Genomic DNA, 20,974 nt, shown 5'->3' on the forward strand with positions numbered 1-20,974 from the left:
TGTGAGACATTGAGCCTTCTCTGTCAAGAGACCTCTGGTGCCACAACAGACTACAATTCCCAGCACTCCCTAGCACTGAGCCAGGGCAGTTAAAGCGGTCTCAAACTGGATTATTTCTGCAGTGCGTTTTGGACCCAAGTGGATCAGGGCCTGGAATCATTACAACTATCCAACAATTTACCAAACTTCACAATATCACACTAACCTTTTGGGCAAAAGAGAGGTCCCTGTTGCCCCTCCAAGTCACTGATCTGTCAGTAATTCCATAGGCACCCATTGATTGGCAACGATATAAACTTTGGACTTTATCACACAGAGGCAAATTGATTAAATCCCGTGCAAAAATGGGATTTTAAAATGTGCTTTTGCAGGTTGTTTTTCAGACGCATTGGGGTCAATGAGAAATAAGACAGCATTCACCCAAATGCAAAGTTGACAAAACACACTCTTTTTTACTTTCCCGAAAGCAAAAAGAAGAACAGGTTTTATCGACTTTGCGTTCGGAATAATGCCGCGTTATTTCTCATTGACGCAAATGTCATCTGAAAATGAGGGTTATTTCTATTTTCTGTTCAGGTTAACCACGAACGAATGTCGTGTGAAAAACAACCTGCTTTTGTAGGGTTTTCCCCCTACTTTAAATCAAGTTTCTGCAGGGGATCCATCCTGTGTGATAAACTCCTTTGAGTTGATTGACTTGAACTCAGGTCGCATCAATGATGTGTCTTGACCCGACAACAAATGATGGACCAAATTGACTCAACTTGAGTCGAGACTTGTATATTTTTAGTGACTAACTTGCTGACCAAACTTTGTCCTGAAACAACAATGAGCTTGGAAGAGAGGTTGATATCTACTCAGCAGACTGTCCTTGCTGCACATCAGAGAACACTTCTATTATTCCACTGACATGGATTATTATTATTATTATTATTATTATTATTATTATTATTTACAATTATCTTGTATTGTCTTATCATATTATTCTTATTCTTATTATCTCTCTACCTCCTAGCAGCCCTAACCAACATAGGTAATAGTGTGGGATAATGGGAGTTGCAGTAGCGTAAGCAGAGATGCTGGAGAATGTGCATAGCAAAGAAACAGCCGCCAGAGGGAGAAAGAGTGCTAAAATTTAGGCACCGATCACGTTCTCCAATTATTTATCCAGCGCAGTCCTTGCAAAGAGGGCTGATATACATTTTCACCCATCCATTTGTTTGCAGATGTAGTCATTAAACACATTTTGACAGCTCTCTCCCTCAATTAACCAGTCAACAGAGTCCTGACGAAATGGTCAGTGCTTTTCTTTTAAGACTAGTAGTACATATAGAGATTCTCCAAACCACAATGCTATACTTGTGTAATGCAAAAGGGCCAAAGACAAAATAGTAATTCTGGCTGCAGCTGATGCCAGGGGAAATGTTAGCCCTTCCTGCTTTCCCACACATGCACATGCGCACGCACACCAGGAGGAGGTTGAGCCACATCTTCTGTACCTAGAGAACAAACACAAGCAAGCCTCTTCTTTCAAAAAATATCATGATAGCATTTAGATATCGTCAACAAGAATTTGTAAGCCTGTGCCACCATTTTGTGAGCCACATCAGTTAGTTCTTTGGGTCAGCTACTAAAACCAGAGCCACAGCAGTCACCGTTCTGCAAGACAGTCTTGGCTTCGTGGCTGAGCAAAACATCTAAGAGAAACTAAGAATACACATTAGCATCAGTCATCCTTCTGGGTCTCCAAGTCCCACAGACCTGTCCTTTCTTTAGATATATACATATATTTTACAATTTAATGAGATTTGGTTTTCTCAGCCTCTTTAGTTGTCTTCTCAGCCTCTTTCCTCATCACTGGACCACAAATGGTAGCGTTTCCATTGTGTTCCTGCTTCATAAGACTTTCTCCACCTTGTATTTTCTCTTCACGCGGGCAAATGGACCCAACGCCTCTTTGAAAACAAAGTCCCAAAGGACGCGGACCCAAGAGTTGTGGTATGGAAGGTTGTCATAATATTCAGAGGCGATTTTCTTCACCTGGAAGGACAGAGAAGCCAGACACAAACATTTCAGGCCCAACAAGGGAAAGTAGGGTCTACAATGCTTAGGTTCACCCTCTGACTGGACCCAAGTATGGCTGCTTGCAACACATATTTTGCAAAACTATGCAAGGGATGGAAAGTTTGGAGCCGCATCTTACCTGTGGTAATTTGCTCCCAGGAATACTAGGGAAGTCGTGATGCTCCATGTGGTAGCCCACATTAAAGGTGATCCAGTTCAAGGGCCCATAGTAGGAGATAGTGTCATAGCCTTGGGCGTACATGTAATGTTCGGCAATAAAGTGCCCTGAGATTGGATGAAGACCCATGGCCAAGACGGAGCCAGCAACCATGTAGACCACTGGCTTGATTCCCCAAAGGTTGTAGATGAGAAGATCATAGGCCACCTGGACAGCAATGTTGAGGACTTCCATTTGGGAGAAAGGCTTGGGGTTGACACACAACGGCCGTACTACATAGAGGATGGGCTGTAGGATGAGCCAAACCAACTTGCGCAGCGGGGAGTTGAAGAAACGGCCTTCGAACGCAGTGGGGACATCGACGTCTAACCCATCCCCAGCCAGGTAGCGGTGATGGTCGACGTGGTACTTTTTGAAGGAGGTGGCGTAAGGGACTCCGATGGGCAGGTTGGCGAACATGCCGAAGAAGCGGTTCCATTTGGCCGTTCGGTTGCCGAAAGCCACGTTGTGGGAAATGTCGTGGATGGCCAAAGTCATCGAATGGTTGATGCAGCCCCCAAAAGCATAGGCCCAGAAGAAGATCCATTTCCAAGGCAGGTCTTTCACCAGGTAAGAGGCCAGCACCTGAGTCAGCACCATGAGGGTCACCACCCACTTCAGGTGAGGATCGGGGCCCATCAGCTTCTTTATCTCAGGATACTTGGCTAGATTGGAGGGAGAGACCAGAAAAACAGGTAAGAAGGACAGCCATTGGGGTGGGAGGCGGATGGGGAATCGGACGGGGCATTTCACCACCAAATGGGTAGATGTTTCACGCCATTGAGCAAGCTAAGGGCTGATGCTTAAAACTGAGCAGGCTGAAATATAAAATTGAGCATGCTTAAAATATAAAGACTAAATAATGTACCTTCAAATTGCCTGTTGACTTCTAGCAACCCACATGGATTTCATATAGTAATAATATATTTCTGACCTGCCTCTTCCCATGGATTGAAGCAGGAAACAAACAGACAACATCAGCTAAAAGATATCTGTTCAAACACACATCAATTTAAAAGGACAAATAAGATGTACATTCATGAGTGTATACCAGTAATCCACATTTAAAATTCATCATTTTAAATACAGTTTTATCTATGCTCACACCTACTGTCATTAGTATTCTATATTTCTGTTATTACATTAAACATACATTAATCAATCACCTGCACCTTTCAATACCTGTTCTTACGTATCGGGGACCATTCTTTTTCTATAACCTCCATGTCTTTATGATTTATGCAACAAGTTAATTTGTTGCTCATCTCAAATGCCTTGATTTTTGGCATTCTTTGACAAACCAGGGCACTTCAAAAAGCAATTGAAAGAGTGGGATGACAGAGGATTGATTGTCCCGGCCAAATCAGAATAGTTGGAAAGTTTGCACGAAAATGTCATAAAGATGGAAGGGATCAATGAGGGGATAAATAGGAACTGGCGCCCAAAGGCTGGAGACTTCTGATCTGATGAATAAAAATGAAGCAATCAGGAAACAGGTGTACATTCTGCGCATTTTTCCCCCATGCGCTGTCACCGCATGGCCCAGGGCAGAAGCGTAAAGCCGTTGGACAACATCCCTGCCTTGGGGCCATTATGAGATGTTGCAAAGGTCCTGGTCTGTCACAGAGCTCTGGTGCCTCACCCAGCTATAGGTCCCAGGATTCTGCAGAACAGAGCCATGGCAGTGAAAGTGGTGTCAAACTGATTTATTTTTGCAATGTGGATTCACTCTGGGAGACAAAGAGTAATAAAATGCAGTCTTGATTTGTGTGCTTGGGCTTGCAATGTAAACTGAGGCTGGTGTAAATGGGAGGAAGCCAATGCTCTTGGTTGGACGTAGCCACAGCAAGTGATTTTATTCAATCTGCCAGCAATTTTCAAGAGGTTTGGAGAAAACAACAACAAACTGGTAGCGTGAGCCTTTGGTAGACTTGAGCCTACTTCCTCAGAGTCTACAAAAGCTCATAATACCAGTTTCTTTCTTTCTACAAGAGCCCTTTCCGTAATGATTTTCCAGACTAACACGGCTATGTATCCGAATTCTACCTCCATTTATCATGATATGCCACCATGATTCTGTGTCATAAATGATGAGGGCCATAACTGTGTTAGTCCATTGCAAGAGGTACAAACTGTTCAATAGTTGCTCATTTTAATTAATGTGTTTTAACTGATGCTGTGCATGGTTTATTTGTTGTTGTTCTTCGCCTCGATCCACGAGGAAATGCAAGTAAGAAATAACAACAATTAATGATAATGATAGGCATCATTTCTATTTTTATCTGGATATTTTATCCCGTTAGTAAAACTGTGGGTGTTTAACTAACAATAGTTGGGAGGTACTAATGACATACTCATAGAGGTAAGCAGATTAAAAACCTTTGTACTGTACCTGGAATGGATAAAGATAAGATAGTAATTACTGCTTATCACTTTAGCACCTTTTATTGTTTTTCTCATTATAATAATAATACTATTAATTATTATTATTATTATTGTGGGCATTGCACATGAAATGCAGGTAAGAAATAATAATAATAATAATAATAATAATAATAATAATTTCTTACCTGCATCTCCTCATGGATTGAGGTGGGGAATACCAGCAAATAAATAATGTACAATGCACACAACAACAACAAACAGTGCTAAAGTGATAAGCAGTAATGTACTGTCTTATTTTTATCCAACTCAGGTACAAATCAACCTTCATGAATAATGTGTTAATCTGCTGTCATTAGTATGTCATTAGTACTTTACCAACTACTTACCAACTAATGACAAAGTACATTAGTACCTTACCAGCTACGGTTAGTTAAACACTCACAGTTCAGATAAGAATCAGTGTTTGCAGCTTTTACGTTTCCTTTCCTCCACACCCAGCTCCCGAGGCGACCCTCAGTGCGTCCGATGGAGCAGCTATGTTCTACTTGTGTTCTACAGATGCTTAGGCCGAAGGTAACTCGCTTGCTGTGACAGTGAACCTGGACTCCTTGCTACTGCTTCAGCATTATAAATAATTCTCATCATTACGCAGTGTAAGAGCTGGAGTGCCTTAATGTCCCTGCTGACAGACAAACCTGGACATTGGAGCATAGCTGCAAGGGGCAATGAAGATGTTGTCTGGCACTAAGGTTTCTCATTGCATTTTCCTTGAGTCCACAAATTTCTATCATCTCAGAGAGTAAGAGATACTGAAAAGCATTCCCACTTAATTCTGTTTGCTGGGCTTGCATTCACTTGATCATTTTGTCTGCCCCCTTTTCCTCGTTTCTCTATTTCTACATAATCAAATGAAGCTTTAAATTATTGCCATACTAGAAACTTGGGGGACTGATGGAGCCACTCTGGAGCCACAACACACTACCAATTCCACAGCACTAAGCCATGACCCTTAAAGCGATGTCAAACCAGATTGTTTCTGCAGTGTGGATGCAGCCTTTAGTTTGCTTTGTGGAATGAAACATCTCCCCATTCATCGGTGAAATGCCCCACCCGATTAAACCCAATGCGCCTCTTCGATGTTTAAAGTCATACGGTATGTGCTTTCTTTCACTCGCTCACACACAAAAGATACCGCTTTGTTCATCTGAGGTTGCTGTTTGTTTGCATATATTCAGGAAGGACAATGGCAGGGCTGGGTGCGGTGGTAGCAGACCATGCATGTTGTGAACCTGGTTGCTACGGTCAGGGGTTAAAAATGTAACACAGTCTTTGAGTGGTACAGTATCTGTGCTTGTGTTGGACTAATGCCCGGCACGCCCAGATTTACTGACTTGCCAAGGCATGCCTGGTCTTGGAACCCCCCACTGCGGGTAAACTCCATTTTCAACATGTTAGAAATGTTCTCATCCATGGGTCCATATGATAGCCCTGTTTAAATATCTGAAGGGATGTCACATTAAGAATGGAGCAAGCTTGCATTCTGCTGCTCCAGCGAATAAAGTATGGAGTAATGGATTCAAACTACAAGAAAAGAGATTCCACCTAAAACATCAGGAGGAACTTCCTGAAACTAAGAGCTGTTTGACTTGGAAGGTGATGGCATTTCCTTCCTTGGAGGAAACAATCCTGTTTGGGCAGCCAGGTCAGATTTCAAAAGTGGCTCATGCTGGGAAGCCATGGAGTTATCAATCAAAAAATAGCCATGTTCTTAAGCAGGGAATAATAAATCAAGGACTTAATGCAGTGACTTGTGGCACACACTGCCTTCAGTCATTGCTCAGACACTGGAGTCACATTAAACTTGAGCGCACCAAGACAGCCTCTGGGAATGCAATGGAGATACAAAACAATCCTGGGGCCAAGCGCAGTGTATGCATACTACATTTTTAAAACCGGTTTAAAGGTCACATCATGGTCCAGCTCCCCAAAGGACCTTAGGAAGGATGATGGGGCTTGTTGCTGTTGTGTGCCTTCTAGTCATTTCTGACTTACGACAACCCTATCAAGGAGGTTTCTACACATACCTTCCAAATGTTCCAATTTGGGGATGCAGTCCCCATTAACCCTCTGCCATCCCATCTTAAAATGTCTACTTTTACAAAGTCCCAGTTTCTCACTCTTCCTCCCACTTTCTGTCTTTGTCTTCAGCTTGCTTCAGTTGCTGCAAACTGAGTCCGAAGTACAAAAAGTAATTTGTTCTCAAAGGGTCCAGCAGTGGGGAAATGTGAAGAAAAGGCAGAATCCTGCCCTTCCCAGTCGGTTTGGGTCAAAGCAAACTGCCGCAGCCTCTTCCAGCATTTCATTAATCACAGAGGGCCACTTGTCATCTGTAAAACGTTGGAAGTCATATGATGGTGTCTGCATGTCTAAGCCATCATAGACATTGGGGTATGTCAGCAGTTATGTTAAGCTGGATAAAGCTTGGAGGCATAGCAAAGCTATTGCACAATCCAGGTGCGTCTGAAGGTCCTAAACATGCCCAAATTACTTACAACTCAGACAACACCATCGTTCGGTCGGACCTATGTCTTTCTATGCCCCCACGCTTTGGAATGACTTACCGGAAGAGATCCGTCTCATCACCACCTTAGAAGCCGAAGGCACTTAAGACGGATCTCTTCCGGCGAGACTATGCACCTGATCTTTTATAGTGGATCTCACAGAATTTTCTACACCTGATTCAATAGTAGAGACACAGACAACGACTTGGCTATGTTAATGATTTTACTGTATTTTGGCGTGTTTTTACTGATTATTTTATGTAGTATGGTATTGTGTAAATGTATTGTTTGATTTTATCGGGAGAGGCGGCAAGTATAAATAATAATAATAATAATTATAATTATTATAATTATTATTATTATTATTATTATTATTATTATTATTATTATTATTTCAAACTCCTCCTGCCTTGTATTCTATAGGATCAATTAAAATAAAATACTGCAAACACAATTGCACTTTAAATCTCTCTCTCTCACTCTCTCTTGCTATTTTTTATCCTACATAAAGGTACAAAACAACAATACAAATCATACATTACATTTAATGCATGCATCCTTACCAATCTGGGCTATTACCCATGTTGTTAAAATCACAGTACGTTCAGGTTTTCAGAATGGTTAAATTTAATTAGCCTATTGTATCATAGTATTGTGACACTGTAACAAGAGGACGCAACCTTTAACATAAGTTTGCAGTGATGCTTGCCCTACCTTTCATTTAAAAATAGCTGTTTCTGCAGGTTCTAGATTTCTGGGTTCCCTTCTCTGCTTACATTCCTCCTCCTCTTCCTCCCAGCTCCGGTTCTGACCCATTTCTCCTCCATCATTTCAAGCCAATAGCACTCCCCTCCCCAATTGCTTATAAAGGTTTTCACACGACGTTGTGATGAAAAGCAATTAAAGCCCTATTATCTCGGGATCAACCAGGCAATAAAACAGCAAGAAATCATTCACTTGGAAACCCAGTGAATGATTTGGTGCTGGTTGTTCCCTGGTTATTCCCAGGACAGAGGCTCTTTTATCACGCTGTGTGTGAAAATGTTAACCGCATTTGAATAGCGATGGTGCGCTTTTCACAGGATAATCTCCTTTTATCCTGTGTGATAAAGTCCTGTGATTCTAGATTCTGCAACTAACACCCAAAGACTCAGCAGGCTGAGGACTCACCCAGGATCTCCCTCCTTCGGTCTGTGTGCGGTTGATCGGAGTAGACCCACTCGAAATCATCTCGGCTTCCCGCGTTCCCCATGGGAGGACAGTCTCCCAGCCAAACCAGAGGTCCTCCTCCTTCTCTCGCCTTCTTTCTCCTGGAGTGTCCCTTTGCTGATGCTCACTCCTCTTGTCCTCCGCCACTTGACTATATCTCCGAGCGACACCCTCACGGAGAGACCAAATGTCCTCCCAGCTGCTGCGCACAAGCACCTGCTCAACCAGTTTGACTTCCTCGCACCAGGGCCCAGTTTTCAATAGCGCATGAAAGGAACAGCCAGCAGCTATCTTTGTTGGGAACTCAGCACTCTTGCCCAAGGGGACAGGCAAGGATTCATGTCAGATATTATGAGCACAATTATAATCATAGAATCATGGGCCCATTCTGCACGGGTGTCAAGTAGAATCATAGAGTTGGAAGAGACCGAGACCGCAAGGGCCATCTAGCCCAACCCCCTGCCATGCAGGACGTACAAAATGGTGGTACCCGTTCTACACGGGCACCACCATCTTGACGTCACGGATGGATAGCATCCGCACGGCCCGCAACGAAAGTGATGTTGTGAGTGCGCCATTGGCCACTTGTGGTGCCACTTCCGGGGCGCAAAAAGAAGCTGCTTCCCGGACGCAGCAACTGGCAGCGCCGACAGAGCGCCCAAAAGCTCTGTAACGTGCCATAGAATCATAGGGTTGGAAGAGACCACAAAGGCCATCCAGTCCAACTCCACTCTGCCATGGAGGAACTCCCAATCAAAGCATTCCCAACAGATGGCTATCCAGCCTCTGTTTAAAGACCTCCAAAGAAGGAGACCCCACTACACTCCGAGGAAAGAGTGTGTTCCACTGGCGAACAGCCCTGACTGTCAGGAAGTTCCTCCTCATGTTGAGGTACAATCTCTTTCCCTGGAGCTTGTATCCATTGTTCTGGGTCCTGTTCTCTGGAGCAGCAGAAAAGAAGCTTGCTCCCTCCTCAATATGACATCCCCTCAAATATTTAAACAGGGCTATCATATTCCCTCTTAACCTTCTCTTCGCCAGGCTAAACTTCCCCAGCTCCCTGAGTCTTTCCTCAAAGGGCTTCATGGTTTCCACACCCTTCACCATTTTACTCATCCTCCTTTGGACACGCTCCAGTTTCTCAATGTCCTTTTTGAATTGTGGTGCCCAGAACTGGAGACAATATTCCAGGTGAGGTCTTACCAAAGTAGAATACAGTGGCACTATTACTTCTCTTGATCTAGACACTATACTTCTATTGATGCAGCCTAAAATCACATTGGCCTTCTTAGCTGCTGTGTCACAATGTTGACTCATGTTCAACTTGTAATCGATCATTACAATACAGCAACAAGCAGTCACCTATTTATTTTTAAAGACATCCTAATAGGATTTCTGGCTGTCCCTTGTTATAAGGGATGCTCCTCCTCTGAGGACCAGGACACTTTGCCCTGGTGCCACAGCCAACTTCCATTCCCAGATCCCAGATCTGTGAGAGATCCACAGCCTGGAACCGAGACCAAAGATAAAAGGTGTGTTTTCCCTAAGGATCTGGAGAGGCCAGGGATCTATAAACCTTCATTTCCAACTGACACGTCCGGCTAAAGCGGCTTAGCTGGTATGGTTGGTTCTTGGGTCAGCTCCGGAAATGGCTGAGGGTCTGTTGCAAAAGTGGGAGCCAGCATGGAGTAGTGCTTTCAGCGTTGGACTATGACTCCGGAGGCAAGGATTCGAGTCCCTGCTCCGCCATGCAAACCCATTGAGTGCCCTTGGGCAAGTCACACTCAGCCTCCGGGGAAGGCAATGGCGAACCTCCTCTGAACAAATCTTGCCAAGAAACCCCCAGGATGGTTTTGTCTCAGGGTCGCCATGAAGTCAGAAACGACACGAAGGCAGACAACAGACTATGCAAACTGAGAAGGGCAGCTCTGTTTCCTTGACTGTTTCCAGGAAACCATTTTTGCCTGTGAGGCCTTGGCACACGTTCCAAGGAACATGCGCTTGTCCCTTCCCTCCGTATTAGTGGCTTTGATTATTCATGGAGTGGATCAATACATTCTTTCTAGGAATATCCAGGTCCTCCAATGCAACTCTATGGTCAAATTGGACCAAAAGTTGCACTGAAGGACCTAGAGATTCCTAGAGGACACTTCGCTAGGCATTTTTAGTTCCTCCAGCGCAACTCTATGGTCAATGCGCGGCTGATGTTGGCCACAGAGTTGCGCTGGAGGACCTAGAGGCTCCTAGAGAGGAATCCTCTCAGGTAAAAACAGTGTTTTTGGTATTTGCCTCTAACACTAAAGGTGAAGGAGTATTTGCCTTCCGCATCTTCTGTGTCCTCTCTGGGACTACACTGTAGAAATAATGCGGTTTGACCCCACTTTAAGGGCTGCAGCTCCATCCAAAATGGGAATCCTGGGCTTTGTAGTTTTACAAGGGCTTCTTTAGCCTTCTCTGCCAAAGAGCAGGCGCCTCACAGAACTACCAGTCCCAGGGTTGTGTGGGATGGAGCCATGGCAGCTAAAGTGGGGTCAAACTGGATTATTTCTACAGTGCAGATGCACCTCAGGGATGGGGACAGAAATGTAGCCTTTACATCCGTTCTTTTTGCTTCAAGAGAAACCTAGGCCGCCAGAACATAGTTCACAGCGCTTAAAGCGGTGTCAAACTGCGCTACATCCAGTGCAGATGCACTTCTAAAGGGAGAGGAGGCAGGCGAACGCTGCAATGACTTCTTTCAAGGCTTTCATGGCCCGCAACGGCTTCCGTAGACGAAGCGGCAACGCCATCTAATCCGCCAGATATCGCGCCTGCGCAGTTTGATTAAGCGAAGCCAAGCGCAGGGCTGGAAAGGCGCCCTTTCGTTTCGCGCATGCGCAGTCGCCATGGAGTCGGAAGGGGCCTACGAGCCGGGCTTCGTCGGGATCCGCTTCTGCCAGGAATGGTGAGGGAAGGCGGGCTCCCAGGAGGCGGATGGGGCCGAGCACGGCGTGTCCCGTCATCCCCAGCCACCTGGGTTGGCCTGCCTGGGGATGATGGGGTGTGTAGTCCATGATGGTCCAGCCCTCTCCATCCCACAATGAAGGAATAGCCCAGACTGACACTATGGCTCCATGCTGTGGAATCCTGGGAATTGTAGTTTGCCTTTGGATCCCAGGGCTCTCTGACAGGCGAGGCTGCAATGCCTCAGGAAACTACACTTCCCAGAATTCCATAGCATGGGGCCATGGCAGTGAAAGGAATTCTGCTTATGCTCAGGAGCTGGGGAGTTCATAGTACTGAAATGCATTGGGAGCAAAGGCTGTTATTCCGGTCATGGCAGATCCTCTTGTTGAGGAATGTAAACCGATTCGGAAATGGCTCCTAACTGATAGTTCTAACCCAAATAAAAGGAAGTCGACCAAGAGACAGTGAAACAAAACATAGGCCTGTTACAGACTGCCAAAATAAAGCTGCTTCGAGTCTCTTTGGAGGCATGCTGTTTAAATGATGCATGGGCCCTAAGAGTCCGGAAGCTGCACCAAAGCTACACTCCAGTGCTTAGAGGAAGGGAGTGTGGCTTTGGCGCGACCTCCGGACTCTTAGGACCCATGCATCATTTAAACAGCATACCTCCAAAGAGACCCCAAGCAGCTTTATTTTACAGCCTGTAACAGGCCATAGAGAATATAAAAGTTTTGATGGATGGCTCAGCCGATAATAAACACACCTGCAAGGGAGAGAGAGGTATGTTAGGTGTCATGTTTGAACAGGGCCCTAAATGATTAGCTCAGATCTAACCAATGATAACACGATCTGCTGTTTTCTTTGTTCAAAACGGTATAAAGACTGGGTTCGCTTTGAATTCGGGTCCCCAGTCATTTTGGAAGACGAATCTCCTCTGAATAAACTAGGTTTCCTTTTCAAACATGGCTCCTGGGTCAGAAGTGCTTCCGATGCCTTGGTTTTGCTACTTTATGTCAGGGACACGGTTTTACTACACTGCTGTCTTTAATGGCACTTGCACACCCACAAAATTTGGGGGGTCCTGGAAGCAAATCCCAAGGCAGATGCCAAGGGCTCACTGCCCAGTTATTCCCAAATCTGCCCCCAGAATCATAAAGTGTTTGGTCCTGAGCATTTCGGATAAAGGAGACTCAGTCTGTGGTTACCGAAAGCACAGCTCTCATTTTCTGTTCCCTTCTTCTTATTCTTATTATTTAAACAGCAACAACATGTTGTACCCCAAGGAGGACAAAGAGAACAGGATCCTTCTCTATGCGGTGAGTACAGAGTACATGAGTAATGGAGTAACGGAGGCTGCAATCTGCCATCGCTGTTTCCAAAAGCATTACTTTAGGGGGAAATGTGGCTGAATTTCCAGGTTGGAAAAGTGATTTTTACATTTCTTTCTCAACCATGACAGTGAAAGATCCTAGGAGCTGTAGTTCAAAAAAGTCACTTTTCTAAGTTCTGGCTAAACTAAACCGGAGGGTGAGGGCCTGTGCCTGCCTCCCCGCATCCCAAAATACCAATAATGGTATTGCAACACGTTGTATACTAGTAGCAAACGACTGTGTCGGTGCTTCAGTTTCCCAAGCAAAGCTCTTTCTTTGCTTGCTTGAGATCCATTACCTGGAAACGGAAGAAGAGACACGCTGCTAGTAGAAAGCGAATGCTGCCGTTTTGCCGGGGTCTTTACCTGCTCTCCTTCTTTCCCGCCTTCTTTCTTCCTCTCTGCCGCTTGTCCAAGTGCCGGAACTGCGACTACCAGCAGGAAGCTGACAACAGCTGCATTTATGTCAATAAGATCACCCACGAAGTCGAGTAAGTATTGGGGCCTTTCTTCAATGGGACCTTTCTCCATTGGGACAGAATGCAATGTTGGAGAAGCTGGTTTTCTTAATGCTAAAAGACGTTAACTCACTGTGGAGGGAGGATGAGTATAGTTAGAACTCTGTAGTTGAGATCCTACGTTGTGCTTGAGTAGCAGAAATCTACATTCATGTAGTTAGGTGGTAGTTGCTCTACCGTTTTGCTGAATACCCACATTGTGCCACCAATCGTGTAATGGTGTTGTGCCTGCGGTTTCCGCAATCCTAGTGAATTAAGTACTAAGAATAAGGATTTGCCTCATTCAAGAACGCACATGTCTAACAAGTTATTGATGTGAAACTTGCTGAGACAGTTGTGAGCTGAATAAAGAAGTTAAAGCATGGCTAAAAAAGCATGATCACATGTATAAGGGAACAGGACGTCTCTCTCTCTCTCTCTCTCTCTCTGTTTATATGTATTCAAGGAGTGGGAAGGCCAAATGTTTGGGAATACATTTCATAAACATAAAATGTTGGTTTCAGTGAATTAACCCAGATCATCGCTGACGTTTCTCAAGATCCAACTCTGCCTCGAACAGAGGACCACCCCTGTCAGAAGTGAGTAAACTGAGCTCTTGCCACTTTGGTCTTAAAAAGTTTGACAAGTGCACTTTATTACTACTACTACTGTTTTTATTTATACCTCGACTTATTCCCAGGATTAGGACTCAGGTTGGCTTACACATCAAAATAGTTACCATGTTAAAAACATTCAAAGAGTAAACATTAAAATAGAATTAAACTACTAACTGTTAATGCTTAGTGTAGGGAGGGCCTGGTGTAGAACAGCCACAGGTGGATTTCCAAAACATGCAGACTGGTTCCTTTTGGGATTTGCGGAGCCTCTGTGTTTTAACTAGAGCTCCTTCTCCTCTTCTTTCCAGGTGTGGTCATAAGGAAGCGGTGTTTTTCCAGTCCCACAGCGCAAGGGCTGAGGTGAGATGGGTTTCTACCCGCGGGAGGGAAACCGATGGTATAGAATGACTGGCGGTGACATCCTCTTAAAGGTTATGAGCAGCAATATCCCATCCAGCAACATTTTGCTCAGTCTGCTCCATGGTCTGTTGCCTTATTTGCATGCCTTTTGTCCATCGACTTCAAAGCCATTTGAAAATTGCTTAACTGATGGACACCTGTTAAGTTGGTGACATTCAGGATGGGCTTTTTGTAGCTGTTTGGGCTGTGATCCTTTCTGATTCGATAGAAACTGTTGAGCAAATGTTTCTGTTATGTCACTCTGGAATTTTAATAATAATTCAACCAGCAACAAAAATTACAAACGCTTACCAAGACCAAAACCAGTTCAGGCTTCTTCTCTTCAAGGGGAAATTATTACGGGAGGCTTCATGTTCTTACAGAACAGAGTCCAGATATGTCATCAAATGTAGCTGAAAGGAAGCCAACTGTATTGCCCTGCCAATATAATGGCAGGTACCTAACCTGATGCCTTCCAAACGCCTGTGCTCTTTGGCTTTCAGGATGCCATGCGGCTGTATTACGTCTGCACAGCCCCACACTGTGGTCACCGTTGGACCGAGTGAAGCATTTGGAGATGGCGTTTCCACCCACGTTGTTGGCTGCCTTCCACTGTTTTGGAAACTACCAGATGATTTATCGGCTCCTTTACTTTTCTTAATTGCCTTGTTTGAATCTAGTGTCCTGATTGTTTTGCTCTGTGAATAAAAATGCATTATTTTTTGAGAAACTTCTAACCTGTTCTTCCGGAAGACCTTCTGCAAAAGTGCAGGACTTGGCACATTTTTACAGGATCAATGCAGCTGGGTTTCAGTCTGTGGTGAATAAGAAAGCGTCTCTGAGCAGGAAATGCATGCCATTTCCTCATGAGAACCTGCTATTCAGCCTAAGTCACTCATGGCTTTAGTGGCTGTTTTTCATGGCCCCAGACCTCCTCTCAATATAAATGAAGTATTAAAAATGGCCAGAAAGATTAATCCAAGGCACACCAGAGGCCAGAGACCCACAAGGCCAGACACGGTCGTAAGGGAGCGTTGGAGGTGTTTGCAGCAACAAAATGGCCTTGGCTAATCTAATGTATAGCCAACAGAAACCAGCCCAGATGGCCTAACTTGCCAAGCACTTTCCTTTTAAAGAGGATCAGTGTCTCCTGTCCCTTTGCAACTGGCGTATTAATTTACAGTGATTTGTAGGGTGAAATGCCTGTGTATTCTCCACTCAATCTGTTGCCTGGTATAGACTGGTCTTTGCTTCTATCAGTACCAGGACAGGATCGCCAGCCTCCTCTTGTTCCAACTGGAGCCTGTTTATCGTATCACTTCCCCTTCCTTGTCTGAGAAGTCCTTCTCCAGATAGGACATGATGGCTGTGCTATTTTACTATCTCTACCTGGTGAGGAAGCTATTCAAAAGCTAGCATGAAGTTTTGGGCCTGGGTTTGGTTGGTCTGCCAAAGATATCATCATTACAGAATGCATTTTGGATTTATTTTTTCATGGCCAGCATGGCTATCCCTGCAATGATGTCAAACAAGACTATGTTCCTTTGCATGACTGAGGCAGTTTCTGGTTCTTAAAACTAGCTCTTAGGTCCTGAATTTTGGCCTTTTAATCAGAGAGTATACAGAGGCCTATCCACATTTGGGGGTGTTACATTTTTGGACTGCGCCTCCCAGAATGCCCCAAATCACCTCCTTTTTGTACTGCATCTCCCAAGTTCTTCTTGGTCTCAACCTCAGTATGCAGGAGGGTAGAGAATGTGGATCTTTGTGTGGAGGCCAGGAGCCACAGGCGTCCAGAAGTCGTCGAGGCCCTTGAGAGGATGGTGTTGGTGGACATGGCTGTAGTACTCATTGCTGCCGCTGCAGGTGAAGCCACATTCCTCGCACACAAAGAGCTTGGAGCGGCGCTCGCGATAGGCATAGTGCTGCTGGATGCTGTGGATTTTCTTGAGGTGGGACTCCAGGGAACAGCGCTGGGTGAAGGCTTTGTCACAGACACAGCAGCGATATGGCCGGATCCCTGTGGAGGAGGCAAGGCAAGGTTCACTATATTCAGAGCCAACAGAATGATATTTGCTCAAGGGAGATTCCCCTGGTTTTAGAAAGAGAAGAAGAGCACAAGGGAGAGAATTCCCAGTGCTGAGAAGATGAAGAAAAAAAGATATTTCTGGCCAGAAAATGGAAAGATAAAGCTGGACAATAAAGCCACAATTCCAGCCTCCTGCCATGCAGGAATACACAATTAAAGCACCTCCTAAAAATGCACTTCCAGCTTCTGTTTAAAGGCTTCCAAAGGAAGATTCTACAACCCTCTGAAGCAGTCTGTTCCACAACTGAACAGCTCTTACAGTAAAGACGTTCTTCCTAATGATTCATACCCTCCAATATTTCACAGATGCAAACCAGGACATGTGTGGCCAAGCAGCAGCATAGTGTAGTCAAGGTGGCAAAAGTTAGTAATAAGGAGGAATAGACAAACTAGAAGAGACTGCAGCAGTTTGGGTTTGCCTGGGTTTCCTGAGAAGGCCAAGATTTCTCCTTTCCTGAGTGCAAACTATGTTTGCACTTTGAATTCCATTTGCGGTGACTGAAGGAAGCCTAGGACAAAGCGGGTATGCAGAAGAAAGAGAGAGAAACTGGGACATTTGAAAAGCAATGGGGAAAATAGGACGACAGAGGATTAATTGGGACTGTCCCTGTCAAATCAGGACAGTAGGAGGGTATGCTAGCTTTGCATTTTGAATTTAGCTTGCAGCAACTGAAATAAACTGAGGACTAAGGAGGAGGAGAAGAGGAAAAACTAGGATATTTCAAAAGCAGCTGAAAAGTGAAATGATAGAGAAATAATCTGGGACAATTGGAAGGTATGGAGGTGGTCATTGGAGGTTCAGCGAAGGGATTTCCGCAGCCCTGCATGTAGCCCACAACTGCCTTAAGGACATGATTTTAAAAAATTGCAATGTCAGTGTGTTTCCTTCCGTGAGCTGAAAAGCAAGGGAAGGGATAGCAGGGGTGCAGAGACCCACCTGTGTGTGTCCTCAGGTGCCTTTTGAGGTCGAAGGTGTCGTTGAAGCCCTTCCCGCAGTATGTGCAGATGTGCTTTTTAATGGAGCTGTGGCACTTGAGGTGCCGGTTCAGCATGCGCTGCAGCGGGAAATGCTTGTTGCATACGACGCATGGGAATTCTGTGTGCACTGGAGCAACGCGGCCCTGGAGGGGGCAGAGGACAGGTTATTGAGGCACAAAGGCTCTTCCCAGAGTAACACTTCAGTGCTTGGGAGTTGAAGTCCAAAAATGGAACTTTTCTGAGCATTGCATACCCAGAGGGCCTGAGGGTAGAAAGCATTGTGTTGTCTTTACATACCAAGCATTTAATGTTCAAAACAATACCTGGCATATCTCAGTCATCATCTTTCCAAAAGAGGAAATCAGAGGCTATCCTGGGGACAAGGACAGTGACCATCCTGGCTGGAGGATTTCGGGAATTGCAATCCAAAAAAGTATTTGGGGTTACAAATCCTGTTCTAACCACATAGCCAATGTTTACTTACCCTGCGGTTCTGAAGGCATTTCCCCATGGCACCTGGCTGTGAATGGAACTGGCTTTGGGTGAGGGCTTGGGGGTCTCCTCCGTGGGTCTTTTCCCACATGATGGTGTTGTCTTCACCTCTGGGGATACTGGGTTCTTCAAAGGTTAGGGCTGTGCTGCCTGTTGAGAGAGCAGTGGAACTGTTCGCTCAGAAGATGAAACAGTCCCAACGTACGAAGCTGAATGTGTTAACAACAGTACAAGTTAAGTAATTCCTTATCTAGGATTCTGAAATGTTCACCGATGAAAACCTGGAGCCTCATCAGAGTGTGGTCAAGATGGCTAATGATAGTTATTAATGAGGAAGAACAGACAGGCGAGGGAGGACCTGCAGCAGTTTGCTTTTGCTTGAGCCAACTGGGAAGAGCAAGCTTCTGCCATCTGTTCTCCTCTTCCTTCTGCTGAGTTAATGGAGTGCAAAATACTTTGGAAGTCTGAACTCAGATTTATAGCTGAGGATGGAGGGGGAAAGTGGAAAGAAAGAGAGAAGTGGGACATTTTAAAAGCAGCTGAAAAAGTGGGATGGAAAAAGATTAGTTGGGACTGCCCTGGCCAAGTCAGGGCAGTTGGAGAGAATGACATCCTGTAGGAACAGAATAACAACTAAATACGCTAATAATATGATTTACGTAAATTCAACAAACACAAAACAGCCATGATATAGAAGGGTCAGCCCTTCCCAATATCCAACGTTTCTTACAATATCTGATGCGGCCAATAGTTCAAATCCCACAGACTAATTTATACTTGCATAACTCTTAAGCAAACGATGTCTATTCTAAAATTCCCCAAGCAGACCTACCTGGGATGTACATGTCTCCCCGGAGCTGGTCTGGAAGTTCTCCCCAATTCCAGAGTCCCAGCCGTCGCATGGATTTGCGCCGTTTCACCAAGAAAGATTTGGGCATGGCTGAAGAAGTTCACACTTGGCTTTAGATGCTTTGTGTCTTTGTCGGCTTTGACACGACTCGCTTCAGCAATTTGGGAGTTGCAACAAGCCGTGGGATGCAAAAATTATCAAAATATTAAGACTTGGAGGAAACAGTGGCCCAAGAGAGCAGAATTAAGCTTTTAAACATTAAAGAACTTTCTGGTCTAGTCCCAAGCAAAATCCAAAATCTCAGCAGAACTCCAGTAAGGAAAAGAATTGATTTGAAGGGATTGCATGGATGCAGAGTGCGCTATTTAAAACAGCAGCATGGGACGTCCTGGCAATTTGAATCGGCCTCGGTGGAAGGGGAAGAGGGCTGGGATGTTCTGAATAACCCTCCACCATTCTTTCCTCTTTGTTTTTTTGCATATGATGTGCTCCTAACTGCAAAGGCAACCCAAGCTCTCCATCCGCAATATGCAAATCTTACACTTGACCATGAAGAAGAGCTCTGAGGACGGTTAGACAGCCGGTCTCTTTGGCTGAGCAGCTGGAAGAAATTGGAAACGCGTCAGATTTTTAAACAATTGGGATGAAACAACCACAATCCACTCCCCAACTCTCCCAGTTTGGAATTAATCCCAATAAATCCATTGCCACCCCATCTTTCAGCTTGCTTTCAAAATGTTCCAGTTCCTCTCTTCTTCTCCCACTTTCCTCCTTTTTGTCCCCAGCTCACTTCAATTGCTGCAAACTGAGTTCAAAGTGCAAAAGCAGTCTGCACTCCATTAACTCAGCTGAGACTTGGGTTTATGGTGTTAAGATGTTAAATATTTGAAGGGGTGTCATATTGAGGAGGGAGCAAGCTTGTTTTCTGCTGCTCCAGAGACTAGGACCCGGAGCAATGGATGCAAGCTGCAGGAAAAGAGATTCCACCTCAACATTAGGAGGAACTTCCTGACAGTAAGGGATGTTCGACAGTGGAACAAACTCCTCCCTCGGAGTGTAGTGGAGTCTCCCTCCTTGGAGGTCTTCAAACGGAGGCTGGATGGCCATCTGTCGGGGATGCTTTGATTTGGATTTCCTGCATAGCAGAATGGGGTTGGACTGGATGGCCCTAATGGTCTCTTCCAACTCTATGATTCTATGATTCTATGGTAACTGTTCAAAATGGGGATATAAGGAGAGATGTAAATAAATTGTAGTACACTTGTCCCTCCAGATTCGCTGGGGTTAGGGGCACCGGACCCCTGTGAATGTGGAAAAAACCACAAATAACAAAAACGCTGTGTTTTTACTTGAGATAACACCTCTCTAGAAATCTCTAGGTCTTTCAGTGCGACTTATGGTTCAAGTTGACCATAGAGTTGCCCTGGAGGACCTAGATATTCCTATAGAGAACATATTAATAAAATCTGTGAATAATCAAAGCCACAAATATGGAGAGACAAGTGCATGTTAGCCATCCTAACTCTTCTGCCTCCTGACCCAAGCAAAGCTTTGAAATGATACTTTTAAAGACTCCAGCTCCTACAATCCACGCTGACTGGTGGAAGATTATGGGAGCTGTAGTCCAACAAACTAATCTTTCCCACCTGCCAGGTGCTTAAGCCAACTGGAAAGCTCAACACGACTGGAAAAGGTTGCCTTCGGCAGCATAATTCAATCCTGTTCACTTCTCCCTCCTGTCCAGGTAGCTGTAGTTACTAAAGCTTGGGAAAGTTATTTTGTTGAATTAGAGATCCAAGAATCCCCAGGACCTTTGACAGTGCTGGCGAGGAATTCTGGGATTTGTAGTTCAACACATTTTGCTTTTCAAAGGTCTGCCACACCAGTTTCTGCATAACTGTTGATGAGGACAAGAGATCTGCCCTTTCCATTATCTTACTCTAGTTAATAAAAACTGCCTTGCTTGCCCAGATGCTCTGGGCAGTTAAAAGCAAACAAATCTCTCCTTTCAAACACAGCCCCATTTTCACATTTGGCTTGATGCTCCTCTATTTGAATAAACCTGTTTCCATGGACAGCTTTCTGAGCGGTTTGATTTTATACAAGCTCTCTCTCTCTCATTTGATTAACAAACCATGCTAAAGAATTCACCTGAAGTCTGGCTTACTATATACATTCATTGGGGCTACAAGAGCTGCAAGGTTCTTTTGCTCTAGACAAACACAGCTGTCCCTCTGGAAGCTCTTCAAAATTACTCCTACGTCTGTTGTAATTATGCACAGTAAAAATACACACATACCA

General features: G+C 44.7%; 3 protein-coding genes across 4 annotated transcripts; 1 reads left to right on the forward strand and 2 right to left on the reverse strand.

The window, feature by feature from the left end:
- Window positions 1–1,344: 1,344 nt before the first annotated feature.
- On the reverse strand, window positions 1,345–8,863 carry LOC149304619 (sphingolipid delta(4)-desaturase/C4-monooxygenase DES2-like). The gene is made up of 3 exons (XM_089478777.1): window positions 8,398–8,863; window positions 2,204–2,946; window positions 1,345–2,040 (listed from the first exon to the last, which is right to left on the reverse strand). The coding sequence occupies exons 1-3, from the start codon at window positions 8,477–8,479 to the stop codon at window positions 1,897–1,899; spliced, it is 969 nt and encodes a 322-aa protein (XP_089334903.1). The 5' UTR covers window positions 8,480–8,863; the 3' UTR covers window positions 1,345–1,896.
- Window positions 8,864–11,289: 2,426 nt separating this feature from the next.
- On the forward strand, window positions 11,290–14,994 carry LOC149304620 (DNA-directed RNA polymerase II subunit RPB9). 2 transcript variants are annotated; one of them, XM_089478778.1, is made up of 6 exons: window positions 11,290–11,380; window positions 12,644–12,698; window positions 13,169–13,242; window positions 13,773–13,847; window positions 14,174–14,225; window positions 14,768–14,994. In XM_089478778.1, the coding sequence occupies exons 1-6, from the start codon at window positions 11,322–11,324 to the stop codon at window positions 14,828–14,830; spliced, it is 378 nt and encodes a 125-aa protein (XP_089334904.1). In that variant the 5' UTR covers window positions 11,290–11,321; the 3' UTR covers window positions 14,831–14,994. The 2 variants fall into 2 exon arrangements, with proteins under 2 accessions (XP_089334904.1, XP_089334905.1); XM_089478779.1 differs by having other exon boundaries at window positions 11,326–11,476.
- A 1,003-nt stretch (window positions 14,995–15,997) lies between these two features.
- LOC149304621 (putative transcription factor ovo-like protein 3) lies at window positions 15,998–18,761 on the reverse strand. The gene is made up of 4 exons (XM_089479091.1): window positions 18,656–18,761; window positions 17,816–17,973; window positions 17,291–17,474; window positions 15,998–16,284 (listed from the first exon to the last, which is right to left on the reverse strand). The coding sequence occupies exons 1-4, from the start codon at window positions 18,759–18,761 to the stop codon at window positions 15,998–16,000; spliced, it is 735 nt and encodes a 244-aa protein (XP_089335217.1).
- Between the last annotated feature and the right edge of the window lie 2,213 nt (window positions 18,762–20,974).

Source organism: Sceloporus occidentalis, unplaced genomic scaffold (assembly GCF_023333645.1).
Source record: "Sceloporus occidentalis isolate IW3139 unplaced genomic scaffold, rSceOcc1.0.p SCAF_13, whole genome shotgun sequence".
Classification (NCBI taxonomy): Eukaryota; Metazoa; Chordata; class Lepidosauria; order Squamata; family Phrynosomatidae; genus Sceloporus; species Sceloporus occidentalis.

Coding starts and splice junctions, on each gene's coding strand:
- LOC149304619 (XM_089478777.1), bottom strand. CDS start 8,479: ATGGGGAACGCGGGAAGCCGAGATGATTTCGAGTGGGTCTACTCCGAT. Junction 2,947..8,397: donor CCGAAGGAGGGAGATCCTGG/GTGAGTCCTCAG, acceptor CCTCCAATCTAG/CCAAGTATCCTGAGATAAAG. Junction 2,041..2,203: donor CTGGGAGCAAATTACCACAG/GTAAGATGCGGC, acceptor CTGTCCTTCCAG/GTGAAGAAAATCGCCTCTGA.
- LOC149304620 (XM_089478778.1), top strand. CDS start 11,322: ATGGAGTCGGAAGGGGCCTACGAGCCGGGCTTCGTCGGGATCCGCTTC. Junction 12,699..13,168: donor ACAGGATCCTTCTCTATGCG/GTGAGTACAGAG, acceptor CGCTTGTCCAAG/TGCCGGAACTGCGACTACCA. Junction 13,243..13,772: donor AAGATCACCCACGAAGTCGA/GTAAGTATTGGG, acceptor TGTTGGTTTCAG/TGAATTAACCCAGATCATCG.
- LOC149304621 (XM_089479091.1), bottom strand. CDS start 18,761: ATGCCCAAATCTTTCTTGGTGAAACGGCGCAAATCCATGCGACGGCTG. Junction 17,974..18,655: donor GGGAGACATGTACATCCCAG/GTAGGTCTGCTT, acceptor CTCTCTCAACAG/GCAGCACAGCCCTAACCTTT. Junction 17,475..17,815: donor AATGCCTTCAGAACCGCAGG/GTAAGTAAACAT, acceptor TGCCCCCTCCAG/GGCCGCGTTGCTCCAGTGCA.